We start from the raw sequence: 15,365 nt of genomic DNA on the forward strand, positions 1-15,365 counted from the left end.
AGATTCAAACGGAAATGAATCAGCGGATTGATTCATGATTTGGATTGCGTGTCAAACTGACAAACTGCTGAAATCATGTGACATTAGCGATCCAAATCATGAATCAATCTGATTCATAACCGTTTGAATCGTTATTTGAGGTTTGTAAACAAACGCGGAAGAGAAGACAATGCTGAATAAAGTTTTTGTTATTTTTGGACCAAAATGTATTTTTGATGCTTAAAGAGATTCTAATGAACTAACTGATGTCACATATGGACTACTTTTATGATGTTTTTATTCCCTTTCTGGACATGGACAGTATAGTGTGCATACACTTAGATACGTTCTCGGACTAAATATAAAATATCTTAAACTGTGTTCTAAAGATGAACGGAGGTCTTACGGGTGTGGAACAACATTAGGGTGACATTCATTAATGACATAAATTTCATTTTTGGCTAAACAAACCCTTTAAGAGTTCCTTTCACTGGAACTAAGGTGCCAGGCCCTTCCCCTGAAAAACCACCCTACACCATAATCCCCTCTCCACCACACTTTACACTTTGGCACAATGAAGTCAGGCAAGTACCGTTCTCCTGGCAATTGCCAAACCCAGATTCGTCCATCATACTGCTAGACAGAGAAGCATGATTTCACACTCCAGAGAAGGTTCCACCAGTGGCGGAGGCAGGATTTTTTCATAGGGGTGACCGGGCTGGGGCCAGCAACCAGTCTGGGGTGGCACAGAAATCTTCATTATTTTAACATAAAAATGTGTTTGACTATAATGTACTGGATTAATACTGAACTGGATAGTAGTGAATTAGATCATGGAATACTGAGTGAATTTGTGTTATTGTGTTTTGTGTTATTCTTCATATTGATAAAAAAAAAAAAGCTTACATTATATCTAAAGTTTAACTTTCTTAGTTAGCTTGGTTCTGGTTCTCAAAAACCCAATAGCTTATTCTTCATTGTTGCACCGTCATGGATGAGACAAAATTAGGCTACATAGCATAATCAATGAAATCTTAAGCCAAAGCTAAGGCCAAGGGTGGCCACGCCCAACTGACACTTTGCATTGCACTTGGTAATGTAGGGCTTGGATGCAGCTGCTTGGCCATGGAAACCCATTCCATTAAGCTCTCTATGCATTGTTATTGAGCCAATGTTGCAATGCAAGCATGCTGACCCCGCTCTGTGATTTTATGTGGCCTACCACTTCGTGGCTGAATTGCTATTGTTCCCAATTGCTTCCACTTTGTTATATACCAATAACAGTTTAGCGTGGAATACGAATGGACTTATTGCACAGGTGGCAACCTATCACAGTACCATGCTTGAATTCACTGAGCTTCTGAGAGCGACCTATTCTTTCAACAACAACTCAATTGTAGAAGCAGTCTGCATGCCTAGGTGCTTCATTTTATACACCTGTGGCAATGGAGTGATTGGAACACCTAAATTCAATGATTTGGAGTGGTGTCCCAATACTTTTGACAATATAGTGTATATTGTGTAACAATATATCACATGCAACAATATGTATCGTGGATAGTGACAATCTGTATTGTGTATAGTTCACCCAAAATGAAAACTACTGTGTGAGAAAGTTCACAGAGTTTTAGTGTCAGTACTACATACAGTATACTATAAATATCTATAATGTATAATATATTGTATGATGACACCAGAATATATTATCAGGAACCACAAATATTCCCCCATTACAATATTATACAATATCCTGATAATGGCAAATGTCATGTTACCATTAAAAAATTGCCCAGATTATTTTAAATATATCTAGTCAGTGACAGAGTGCAAACATATTTGTCTAAAATATATTCTGGTGTCATCATTGTCCATTGTGTTACCAGCACCAGCACCAAGTCCAAGTATATTTATTTCCACCCCAATGTAATAATTTAAAATTTTAATCAACAGTACATTTTTTGTTAACCTTTTACCGTATGTCTTGGAGTATTGCAAAAAATATTGTATCATGAGTTCAGCATCATGATATGTACCGAATCAGGGTATCATTACATCTCTAATATTCACTATTAACTATGACTTTTGCTACAAAAAAACCCCCTCCTAATTTACTGCTTATTTATAGTTAGTAAGGTAAGTTTGTGTCATCATTTGCCCATCCAACCATTTGTTGTTCCAAAACTCTATGATCTTTTTCCATGGAACATAGAAAGTAATGCATGTTTGAAATCACATGAAGAAAATGACTCTTTTTCTTTTTTTGGTCAACTCATTTTTCTTTTTTGATCGTAACTTTTCTGTAATTTCCACCCCATTTCAAATGTTATACTGTGTTTAAAGGGGGGGTGAAACACTCAGTTTCAGTAAATCTCATGTCAATCTTGAGTACCTATAGAGCAGTATTGCATCCTTCATATCTCCAAAAAGTCTTTAGTTTTATTATATTTATAAAATAAATATAGGCTGTACCGAAAAAACTGAGCGCCTGGAGGCGTATCGTGTGGGCGGAGCTAAAGAATGACGAGCGCACAAAGCAGTGACGTCCTCAAGCGTGGCTATCGAGCTCAGCTAATAGATATATGATCCAGAATCATTCGGAGGCTGAAATAAATTGAACAGGAGAAACAGCAACAGCAGGACGTCCGTCTCTGTGGTATGTACTGTATTTAGTGGCCTATCAACATTTGTGTGTCTTTATTCGCAGTTTATGAGGACATGATTTGGTTTATGGACTATTGTATGCGACTAAACCTTAGCAGTAGCAAGCAAAACGGTTTTGCACGTCAGACTAGTGTAACGTTATACATAGAACAACAATGGAGTAACGTTAGCGCATTTGAATGACGAAGCACGCGATCGTGTCGTTTACTGATGTTTACTCACGCGACGATAGCCAACAGCATCAACATTTGAAGCAGTTTTACTCACCGGCTGCTTCCAAAGCAGGACCGAACCTTTATCGCTGGGACCGCTCCGTCAAAAACACACTTCTTTGATATGATTTGGTGAAGTCCTGTGACAGCAGTGACCATGGAAATCCACTTTGCGACGCGACTGAAGTGATGTTGTAAAGCTTTCCGTCATTTCTGCGTTCAAATCGGTTCAAATGCAGCGCTGCCTTCCCGGAATGCTGTGCTGAAGCGTTGATGTCGCTCGACGTCACCCATAGGAATAAAGTGGAGCGTGGCGCGTCATAAGTGTTCACGGATGACTGGATCTGCAGCTGAGAGTTTTTATGGGCGTGCATTTCCTCTCTCGCTCCAGTCACGCACACGCGCAGCCTACCGGGAGAAGAGCCCGTACGGCCCATACAAGGACCGTCCGCTCTATTAACGTCAAGCCGACCCACACTCGAAAAAAACTCTCCGAAACTTGTGAGAAACCGGAAGGAGTATTTTTGACACAGAAATACTCCATCAAATGTCCAACATTAGTTTTTGAAACTTTGTCTATGTTTAGGATGGGAATCCAAGTCTTTAACAGTGTAAAAAACTCAGTATGCATGAATGTGTCTACACAATTCTGTTATTTTTGTATAATTTGTTATTTAAGAAAGAAAAAAAATGTTTGGATAGTATTTATGCACCATCAAATTCTTTGTTTTCTTCACAGGTCATATCTCACAGTTTTTGTGATAACGAAGAACACTACCTTAACTTAATCGGGGCAAAATTGTTCATTGTGATTTAAATTACATCACATAATTAGTGTAAAATGCATATTTTCAAACAAATATTGACACGAATAAATACTTAAGTATTATTTAACTCTTTGTTTAGATTATCAAAGTTTTTTATTTTTAAATACTCTAAGAAAAAACCTACAGTTTTAATGTGACCTTTTCAGTTTTACTGTCACACAAATTTACACCCAAAGCTGTACTTTGGCATTGCATTGGTTTTATCAGAACTAATATAAATAATTCTGATGACCTTTGTGTAGTCATGATGAGTAGTTTGAGATATAGCACCCTCTAGGCATCAGTTACAGGAAAAGCATGTGATTGGGCAGCCAAGATATGATTCACGGTCACAGGCAGATGATCTCAATAGGAAATAACTGATCATATTCATATAGACTGGAATGAATCAACAGGCATGATCAAAGCTTTCAAAGTAACATATGAAACAAGGATTTAGAAGAAATGAAAAACAGGCTTCTTTACCATAGGCAATACTCAAGCCTGTAAATCGCTTGTAAGGCATTTGTGCTTGAATGCATTAGCTCTGAAATGCAAAACAGAAATAACTTGTCCTGTGAACTGGTCGTCATACCCGCTCTGTAACATGTCCTCCAGCTTGCCTATCCTGTGCCCATGGCTTGGCATGACTTTGCCACAGCAGTCTGCTAACCGCGAAAAAGTCACAAAGATCTCAGTCATAACGTGCCAAGAGAAAAACGGCACACACGACTGGAGCATGCTCATGAAAATGCAAACACAAACCGCAATGCACACATGTAAGCAGTGTTTTGACGGGACACATAATTTATGCTGACTGGAAGTTGTATTTAAACATGAAGAATATACTGTGAAGAACATGAGTATAAGGAATTATGGATGTAAACTGAATTTAGTTTTGCTTCTTTCCAAACACTTATAAGAAATAAGGAATGTGATGGCAAAACTATTTTGCTGTATCATGGATGAAAAGAAACTTTTTTTCTTCTTGTGGTCAGGCTGCACTGCCTGCTGGGTTACAAAGTACAATTCCAAAAGACATTGGAAGCGTCTTCATTTCCTTCTGTTTAAATGGAAAAGAAATTTGGCAGTCACTGGCAGACTAGAGTGTTTCAAAGAACAGAATAACATAAACGCCCCCTTCAAAAACACTCCAGTTCAGGCTCAGAGCAATACTTACATAGTTAAGTCAGTGTTTTTCAGAAACTACCTGTCTAGTCTTAAAACAGAGTTCAAGGACTTTTCAGTCAGTGACACACTCTTTTCATTTGGTGTCCTAAAAAACTAAACGTAAATAATAATTTTGCAGAACAAATAATAAAATAAAAAAAATTGAGAAATTACAATTTATACATAAACTTTTCAGTCTTTTAACAGATCAGCCAAGTTTGCTTGGAAAAAAATTGTGAAACTAAACTAATACTGTTCACCGTATTATATTTTTAGTGACTATAAAATAAAAAATAAAGAAATCAAGTGAAATTTTTCAAGAAATAGTTTAACAACATGAATTTGCAGAGGCTATAATTAGTTATATTAAAGGAACAGTTCACCCAAAAAGAATTAATTAATTATTTTAATTACCCCATTATTAATTACACTTAAAGCTACACTGTGTAACTTTTTTAGTTTATTCTTAGCTAAAAACACTTAGTTCGTTCAAAAATATATGTGCTCATTAATGTATATTTACTTCTTTTAAGTAATAAAGTATTCTCGTAAGTTTATAATATGCCGTTGAAAATACATACGGGTTAGGGGTTCGAATGCCGGTCGCCATGTTGCCCCTCCATCTTGAAAGTACATTAGCCAAAGAGGGACATACCCGTAAATTCAAGCTTCGCCTTTCGCGTTTTAACACTTTATGGCACAGTGTCGAATCTAAAGAGGGGGATTGCCATTTTAATCTTGGACTAAATCGGCCACCGTAGGAGTTAAAACGAAATCAGAATTGAGAGGAACAGAAACTATTATTCGCCGCATGGTCATGTACCTTTACACCGCTAGATGGGGGAAAATATCACACAGTGTAGCTTTAAGCCATCCTAGGTGTATATGACTTTCTTCTTTCAGACGAATACAATCAGTCATATTAAAAAATGTCCTGTCCAAGCATTATAATGGCAGCAAAAAATATGAAGCCCAAAAAAGTCCATCCCTCCATTATAAAAGTAATCCACACGGCTCCAGGCAGTTAATAAAGACCTTTAGAAGTGAATCGATGGTTAAAACTTGATAAAGTAAATATCTAGCTTCTGCCAGACTCCTGTCTTCTGTATTCAACTTAGGAAAAAAGCATAACTGGAGCGACAATGACATTGGATGTAGCGTAACTTGAATACACTTGAATACGGAGGGCGGTCTGACGGAAGCTATATATTTGTGTTAAATATGGATATTTTTCTCACAAAAACATTGATTCACTTCAGAAGGCCTTTATCAACCCCCCAGAGCCGTGTGGATTACTTTTATGGATGGATGCACTTTTTTGGTCTTCAAATTTTGGGCTGCCATTCACTACCAATATAAAGCTGGGAAGAGCCAGGACATTTTTTAATATAACTCTGACTGTAATCATCTGAAAGAAGAAAGTCATAATACACCTAGGATGGCTTGAGGGTGAGTGAATAATGGGATAATTTTTGGGTGAACTATCCCTTTAAGAAGTTTATGAATTAATTCAATTAAAAAAAGAGTGAGCTTTTAAAAACGTATCAAATGTTAACATTTTGGGGGTTATGTTTGCAATTCAAATTATATTCATACAGATTAATATAATCAATATTAATTATATAATCAAATTAAAATATTAAACGTAACATTTTTGTGAATATCCATACAACATTTTATGACCTCCATTTACATGATACTCCAAAAATCATAAGTAAATGTTTCTAAATATATATATATATATTTTTTTTTACAAATGTTTAAATATTTAACAGAATGTAAAAAAATATATATATTGTGCTTATAATATTTATGTTTTGCTCTTTCAATAAAAAGAGAGCTTTTAAAAATGTATTAAACTAAACGTTTATATTAAATGTATTAATAAAATTGTGGGGTTGGGGGATTACAGTTATATATATGATGAACAATAATTATATGATGTAATTAAAATATGAATCTAAAGCAATAAGTATAAATTAACAATAATCATAAGTATAAAATAATAATAAAATATAAAGTAATAATACATCATCATAGTCTCATCTAAAAATCTTCCAATATATTTATGACAATATTTCTCCATGCAGAACCTTTCTTTTGTGATTGTTATGGTTGATTTGAGTGCTAGGGGGCACTCTGACTTTTCAGACATTGGTAAACGAAAACATTGTCTCATCCCTATGGAAGAGCTTTGAAGTGTTGGACTAAAGCTATCTTAACTAAACCACACTCTCTCTCCCTCTTTTCTTCTCTTCTGCTCTCTCATAGACAGGGTCTGTTTGGCTCCCCAGGCCCCCTCCAGCTGTAAGACTATAACCATTGCTCTCTGAGCTAGATGTTCCAGAGCTGACTGCTGTGCAAAGAGAAAATATACTGCTCTCAAACATACTCCTCTTACTCACAGGCTCAATGACGTGATATTACAGTTCATCAGTCAGCGGGCTGAGGCTGTTTATGTAACAGTATATGGTTTGCATAAGCATTAACATATGATTCAACATCAGTTGTGCATTACACATAATCAAGTTTGAAGAAATAAGTCACAACTCGACAACAGGATTTCGATCCACACACTATGTGATATGTATTAAGTCCCAAAGATCTTAAATCACAACAGCATTGTCTGTAAAGATTGCCCTTTCTATGCTGCCAGCACACATGTTTCTAACAAATGTTGTGCAGTGGTTAGACTCCAACCATAGGCTTCCGAGACAGGTTGGAAAAAAAGGAGTGTGAATGAGCTGTATGGAAGAAAAGGCCATCACTGAGTGAAAAATGTCTCAGTAGCCGGGTAAAACTCTCCAGGTTGCCATTCAGTGTCCAGCGTAAACGACAAATCTACCTTTTCAGAGGCTTTCCAAACCAAAATCGGCTGGGGAAGAGAGGAGAAAGGTATGCACATTCTTCTCACATATGTATATGATGCATGTGTTATTAATGTGATGAAAGAGATTCTTTGTAAAGTAGCTTTTTCAACCAATTTAGCAAGCTCTTTAAAGTAGTTTATGAACTGTAGCTGATAATGAAAAAGAGATTATATAGAGATTAAGTTATACTCGACACATTATTATTGCAAGACTGCAAAAGCTCTGCTGGGAATTGCTGCTGTAACTTACACGAAAAGCTATTTTCTAGAGCTATCTGTCTCTAAACAGTATGTGTGTACACTTTTATTTATTGCTGCAAGGAGAAAAGAAGCTTTCTGATTAGTTTGAATAATAAACTCTATTAAGGGTTATTATATACTGTTTGTGTTTCATCTAGGCAGGCGGAAAAATGGATATCAGACCATTTTTTTTGTTACTCTCTTTGTGTGGGCCGACTTGGGCCTTCACGCTGGATTTGGACTATGGAGGTGTACCACTCTGGATCAACCGTTTTTTGGGAGAGCCGAGTGTTTTTACTTTGAAAGATCGGATGGATCCGGGCTGGTTTCGTGCTGTGAATGGACAAAGTTGTCCTTTGGAGTGTGACTGCCCTATCCAGTGGCCAACAGCCCTTTATTGTGACCACAGGGGCCTTAACCAGCTTCCCTCTGGCCTTCCGTCCCGTACACAGTACCTGTTCATCCAAGGGAATAATATTACTTTCCTTAGATCCAAAGCATTTGCCAATGTCACCAACTTGCGCTGGTTGATCTTGGATCACAATCAACTACTGAGTGAGCAACTCGATAATGTGTTGTTCTCCAATCTGACCCACTTGGTAAATCTTTTCATAAACAATAATAACCTGACAAAGATACCATCTGGACTGCCAAGCGGACTCAAGCAACTGCGACTCGCATATAATAACATCGAAGCGGTTTCTGCAGGTGTATTCCAAAATCTGGGTAATTTAACGGTACTTCTGTTACAAGGCAACCGTCTGAAGATAATTGAAGAGAGCAACTTAAACGGTATTTATTGGTTTTTATATATTATTATATTATCACATCTTTAAAATGCTAAAAGTAGCGATGCACTTTCTGTCTGGTACAAATAAGCTGATATTTATTTTAGTGTTAGGGATGCTAACCAATTAATGGCCAAAATAAATTTAATTTTTTTTTTTATTTTGACGCAAGTGCTTTTCGCTAGTTTCAGCCCGACTCGATTATCATTTTCACGTCCAGCGCCACGTTGTTTAAATAGCAAACGCACTCGCGACCATCTGTTTCCAGCATTAAACTAGCAAACGTGGATTTGTTGTTCATTGAAGCTGGCTGTATTATGAGGATATCTTGAGGGGTTAATGGGTTTTTACGTGCCCTGACACTAACAGCGCTATTCAAAGCATTTGTTAGTTGTCTTGCTCCTCCGTGTTTACAACATGTTTCAGTCCTTTCAATATAAATAAATATAAACACTACTGACTCAATAACCCATAAAGAGAGTCTTTGCCCCCATCTAATGGCGTAATAATATAACTTCTATCGCTGTTCATGGTCAGGGACTATTTTTCCAGGGAAAGGAATGCTTTTAGGTATTTAACTTCATGAAAGTTGCATTGATACATATTTTTTTTAGCTTTAATTAAGTGGTAACCATTATATAAAAGAAATAAGGTACTGTAGGCTAGTGCTATATCGTGAATATGCTTCGCGTTGTGCTTAACAACGCCCTTCAGCTGCGACTTATTCACCATATAGCACAGCCTCTCTAAATATTATTATTATTACTGGTATACAACATCATAAATGTACAGTATAAAAATGGACATTAATTTCAAGCTAAATATTATATTTAACATTAGTTATTTTTAAGCGTTTGATGATGGCAAATATAATCTAAATGTAAAAAACTGAGAAAATATACATTATTAATAATACATTATTTAATATACAACATCAGATACTGATACAAAATAAAAAATAAAATAAAAAATGTAATTAAATAAATCTCTAATATCTGATATGAGACCAATATATTGTACATTAATGCACAATAAATTGAAATATAAAAATAAATAATGATTTATTTCCAATAAATCACCAGGAAACATTGTATTAAAAGTAATAATGCTGTAAACTCAGCATTAACTCAATCTGTCATGTTCTTCAACAGGTCTTAGAAGCCTCAACCTCTTGGATCTCAGTCACAACCTCCTGGATACTTTCCCCAAACATCTGCCTCCATCTGTCCAGCAACTTTACCTCTCCAACAACTCTCTGACTGGCCTGACCGAGAACAGCCTTCATGGTTTTAATGTACTCCGTTACCTACGGCTCGGACACAACAAATTGAAGAATGAAGGGCTTGACCCTGGCGCCTTTAACCTTACATCTCTGGTAGAGCTGGACCTTTCGTATAACCAGCTGACTGAAATCCCAACAGTTCCCACCACCCTTCAGTACCTGTACCTTGAGGTTAACCATATCCAAGGTGAGTTGATGTAAGGCTCTTGTTTTACAAAAACAAAAATACTGAGGTTTACTCTTTAGCACTGCACTAAGAAAAATCAACACTGCTGAACTTCAAACTGACAGAGGAAATTTCTCAGCCCAAAAGAGTGTTTCATGCCAAGTGTATTGACAGGATAATTATGACAAGACACAAGACAGAGAACTTTATTTTTTAAAGATATTACCTAGCTGATGTTACATTAAAAAAGACTCAATAAATTGCTTTACCAGAAGAGAGAGCACAACCCTTAAATCTTACAGCAGATTTTTCAAGAGACAAGACGTTTATAGTGGAAATAAAGCAGTGCTGACAGACTTCAGGAAACAATGGATAGGTTTTAATCTACAAAATCACTTCAATGTGGCAAGCAAAACAATTTCAGTTTCACTTAGGAATGTGTATTTTGAATTGAATTGGCCACACTGGAAGTTGGGAATTTGAAGCGTTAGTAAAGGAAGTTCGTATTTACTAAATTGTGAGAAATTCAATACTAAATGTTATTCGGTGAAATGAAGGGCCCTATATTAACAATCTGATTGCATAGTCTGAAGCGCATGGCGCAGGTGCACATAGGGCGTGTATGAATCCACTTTTGCTAGTTTAACGACGGAAACAAACAGTTGGCACGCCAGGTGCATGGTCCAAAAGGGTTGTGCCTAGTCTCTTAATGAGTCATGGGTGTGTTTTGGCTGTAATGTACAGTAAACCAAACAGGGTGTCACCTCTTATTCATTTTTAAAACCAGTTGCACTTACAACATGGCAAATTTGCTATTTACATGGTGGAATTTGAAAGCGGAAAGACTGAACGCTTTTATTTGTAATATTAAAAATGTGTGCTGGTGCGTGTCCCTGTGTGTAATAAGCAGAGTGTTCGCACGTTGTGCACCTGCCTATAGACGCATATTTCTAATGACTTTAGACCAGGTTTTTATTGGTCAATGGCACAGCTGTTAGCTACTTCAAAATAGCAACATGCAAGCAATGCACCTGAACACACCTCGTTTTCAGACCAGCACGGCCATGGGCAAACAGACGGGCGTGAGTGCCGTAGCTATTTAAACAATGTGGCACTGGATGTAAAAATGATAACAGCATTGGGCTGATACCATCAAAGAAAAATTGTGTATGCTTGATAGGGCCATATGAGTTCTTCTATTTGCCTATACATTAATTGCAAGTATTTCAAACTCATTGGTGTTAAAAGGTCAATACAACCTATTTTCTTTTCTAAACTTTAATACAAAGCTTTGTCAAACCTTCAGTTAATTTTAAGAATACTTAAATTGTGTGTGCTACAGTATTTTCAAAATCAAATTTAATTCACATTCTAGAACAGTTTGGGAATTTAAAGCATTCTAATTTCAATTTTGTATTGTGCACAAATCTGTCAGGAATGCTGTCCCTGGCCTTGAAATGCTGTGAAACCTTTAGCAACCCAGCTTAAATGTCTGCTAAAAATCAGCCAAGTGCAGAAATGATTCTAAACAGAAATCTGTATGCTTGACTGCTCAAATGTTTGTCCTGATCAACAGTCTCATGGAATGAGGCTATGTTCTCTGGCCTGATGAAATAATCTCTGGCACAAGAGAATCAACATTCAGAAAAGGGCAGGCCATGGGAAAATGACGGAAAATGTGACAGGATTTTAGAAGAGTAATAACAAACTTTCCCTCCTCTCTTGGTTTCCTTGTCCCTGTTTCTCATTTTTCTAATGCGCTTTTCACAATGTGTTTGCAGACAGACACATCCTGGAGAGACACAAGGTGACTAGAAAAAGTAGGTTAGCTGAAAGAGAAGGAGGGAGAAAGGGAAGAAGGAAGGTTTGGGAACATCTGTGAATACTCCAAAAGGAATCCACATGTGCTAAAAGCACGCTCTGTTCTCTCCCCCTCCTCTTCAGAAGCACGCCGAGCTCAGTTACAAGAGTTGTGCCACTGGTGAAGGCAAAGACTTCAGCAGACTTTTTCTTTCAGGCATTGGCCATGATTCACTGTTTTGAACCAATAAAAACTCATGCCATTAGTAGCGATTTACCAGCTCAAAGTAAAGTATAATATTCTAATTAACAAGCCTCTATTTTCAATTGCTATATTATAACCTAGAAGTGGAGGTTAGGAAAAGGTTAAACAACCCATCAACCTGTCAGATTTATCCTTTAGAAAACATATGGAAAGAATGTAATAGAAAATGTATTGACAAGCCCCACTCAAAAGGCTCAAGTATAAGGATGTATATGCTGTGAGCCCTGTTTTTTTTACACAGATATGATGATAATAATAGTGTTATTATAGTATGTATTGCTGGATTGATGGGTAGAAGATTGGAAAAACAGATAAAAAATAGTTACACACAATGGGCCCTATCATATTCCTTGCGCAATGCAACACCATGCGTGACACGTGTGTCTTTTGCTAGTTTAAGGTCCACACAGTTCTCATTTTCACGTCCAAATGCACTCAGACTCATCTGTTTGCCCATGGGGGTGCTGGAACTCAAAATAGACGATGCGGTATTTTTAATGTTTTTTAAAGGGTGCGTTAGTAATATGCGCCTATAGGCGGGTGCACAATGCACAGGCACTCTAGCAAGCGCAAATGTGTTTTAAAGGGAATGAGAGGTGAGACTTTGTTTGGTTTATTGCACGTTACAGCCAAAACACACCCATGACTCATTAAGAGACTAGTATAGTTGGTGGTTGAAGAGATTACCCCCCAACCCCCATGTAAAGCGTTTTGAGTACCTAATGTAACTAACTAATTATTATTATTATTATTATTACAACCCTTTTGGACCATGCGTGGACCGTGTTTTCTGTCATTTAACTAGCAAAAGTTGAGTCGGACATGCCCCATGTGCTCAGATCATTTAAATAGGGCCTCTTAAGTGTTTTGTAAACACATATTGATTCTGTTTTAAGAATAGTCTCAGTGCCACCAGAGACACCTCATGGTCTTTCAGTTCATGGAGAGTCTTCATAAACCTTTAAACTACAAGCTTAGCATTAGCAGCTTGAGCTTAGATATATAACCATTATTCTACCATCATTATCTAAAACAGGATCATTGAAGAGATGCCAACGTCAGCGCACCTGTAACTTATTTACACGCCATTGGGAAGCAGCTCCTGTTTACGAGGGCTGTAGTTTGACTGTGTGTAATCTAGTGAAGGATTGATGTCTGCTTCGAATTCTCTGAAACGACACGTCACATTAATCACTGAATATGTTGACCTCATTGTCTTGTTATTTCTGTCTACAGTAAACAGTGGAAGAGGTAACACTTTTTTTCAAAACAGACAGACATTTAACAATCTTAGCCTGCTAGATAGAGTATCTTACCATAAAAGTTAAGTGGGACAAATCTGAAAATATGTACAAATAAATAAATCAATAAATACCCTTGTGGTGGTGATGATAATAATAATTATTTATCATGTGGCATGAACATTAAAAAAACACTACATGGAATCTAAATTACAACAACTAATCTGTTCTGCTGTTGTGTTGTCCAGAGTTCAACGTGGCCAGTTTCTGCAGGACAGTAGGACCCACATCATATTCACGTATGAAGATTCTGAGGCTGGATGGTAATAAACTGGAGTATCACAAGCTGCCTCCTGATTGGGTGTTCTGCCTACGTGTCCTCCATAACATTTATATTTGATCTAATAAAAGCAATCATCGCCATGAGTAGCTCTACGTTTTCATGCTTTTAAAAGACTTTAAAATAGCATGCAAATATACTGTATATTATATTTTAACATAATATGTATATTTAGTCTGCACTTAGAAAGCATTACAGCTGAATTGAATTGCTCATTATTTAAGGTGTTAATGTTTTGAATAAGCATGCTGTAAATGGTCTTATAATGTTTTAATATGATTTTACGCTGGATGTCCTGTATATGGGCACTGGGCAGCAATATTTTGTTTTGATGTAAAGTGTAAGTCTTATGGCTTGTCTTCACTTTAAATGTTCCAAGAATTTAATGAAAACTAGTCTAACTGTTAAACATGTGACAATACACTAATATTCAAATGTTTGGGGTCAGGTTTTTCCAGGGTCAAAGTTTTTTTTTTCCGGTAAGACTTTAGTATGGGGAACACATATTAACTACTAACTATAATTTTTGCCTCAATAAACTTCCAATTTACTGCTTATTAATCAGTAGTAAGGTAGTTTTTGTAGAGTTTAAGTTTTTTGTGTAGGATTAAGGGGTGTAGAAAAAAAGTGAATTGAAATGATGAAAGATGAAGTCAAGATTTAAACGATTTAAAATACATACACTGTTCTTTTTAATACTATTAACACTGATAACAATATAAATGTTTATTGTGCACTTAATCAGCATATTATAAGGATTTCTGAAGAATAATATGAACACAAGAATATGTTTTTGTTTTTAAATATATTAATAGAAAATTGTTATTTTAAATTGTAATAATATTTCACAGTGTTATTGTTTTGGCAGTTTTTTTGACAAATAAATGCAGTCTTTTACAAATAAATGCAGTCTTTTAGTCATAAGAGACATAATTAGAACAATTAAAAGAAATTACAAAATCTTACAAACCCCAAACTTTTGAAAGGGTAGTGTAGGCTTTTTGTTACCTATATTCTGGAAAGTATAATTACTTTCCAGACTATATGTATAATAATAAATAAATACTTAAGTATAATAAATATTCAATCACTGCGGCACCTCTCTGTAAGATTACAGTGCATTTTCTTCCAAACACTTAAAAATGAAGTTCTAAGATTCCAATTACAATAAAACCCATTATATTGGCAGTGTAGTTATATTCATGTGTATAATTTAGTAATTTACGTCATTTACTTGATATGTGTGTTTTAAATTCTAAAAAAATGATGAAATATTGAAAAGTGCTCTTTTTGCATATCTTATGATAACTGTTCTGGCTATTTATTCACACAACATTCCTCTCAGAATACTGTAATACTGCAATCTGCCAAGGTTGAAAAAATACAAAAAGCAAAATACATTTTCTATGACAAAGATAAAGGATTTTGTGACAAGCACTTCTAAAAATTATCTTTGGACACAAAAACATTCCATTGTGTGACAAAGAACGATCGCAGGTCCCTCAGCAAGTATTCATAAACAAAATTAGTTTAGCCAAAACAAAAA

The 15,365-nt window shown here is 36.1% G+C and overlaps 2 protein-coding genes across 6 annotated transcripts in view; one reads left to right on the plus strand and one right to left on the minus strand.

Moving 5' to 3' along the window:
* The window catches only part of fmoda (fibromodulin a), a 77,768-nt gene that overhangs the window by 6,660 nt on the left and 55,743 nt on the right, over positions 1–15,365 (minus strand). The gene's annotated exons all lie outside the window — the stretch shown is intronic.
* Positions 7,232–13,879, plus strand: zgc:113307 (uncharacterized protein LOC553753 homolog). The gene is made up of 4 exons (XM_067431941.1): positions 7,232–7,723; positions 8,096–8,729; positions 9,877–10,194; positions 13,728–13,879. The coding sequence occupies exons 2-4, from the start codon at positions 8,108–8,110 to the stop codon at positions 13,877–13,879; spliced, it is 1,092 nt and encodes a 363-aa protein (XP_067288042.1). The 5' UTR covers positions 7,232–7,723; positions 8,096–8,107.

This window comes from Pseudorasbora parva, chromosome 22, assembly GCF_024679245.1.
Source record: "Pseudorasbora parva isolate DD20220531a chromosome 22, ASM2467924v1, whole genome shotgun sequence".
Classification (NCBI taxonomy): domain Eukaryota; kingdom Metazoa; phylum Chordata; class Actinopteri; order Cypriniformes; family Gobionidae; genus Pseudorasbora; species Pseudorasbora parva.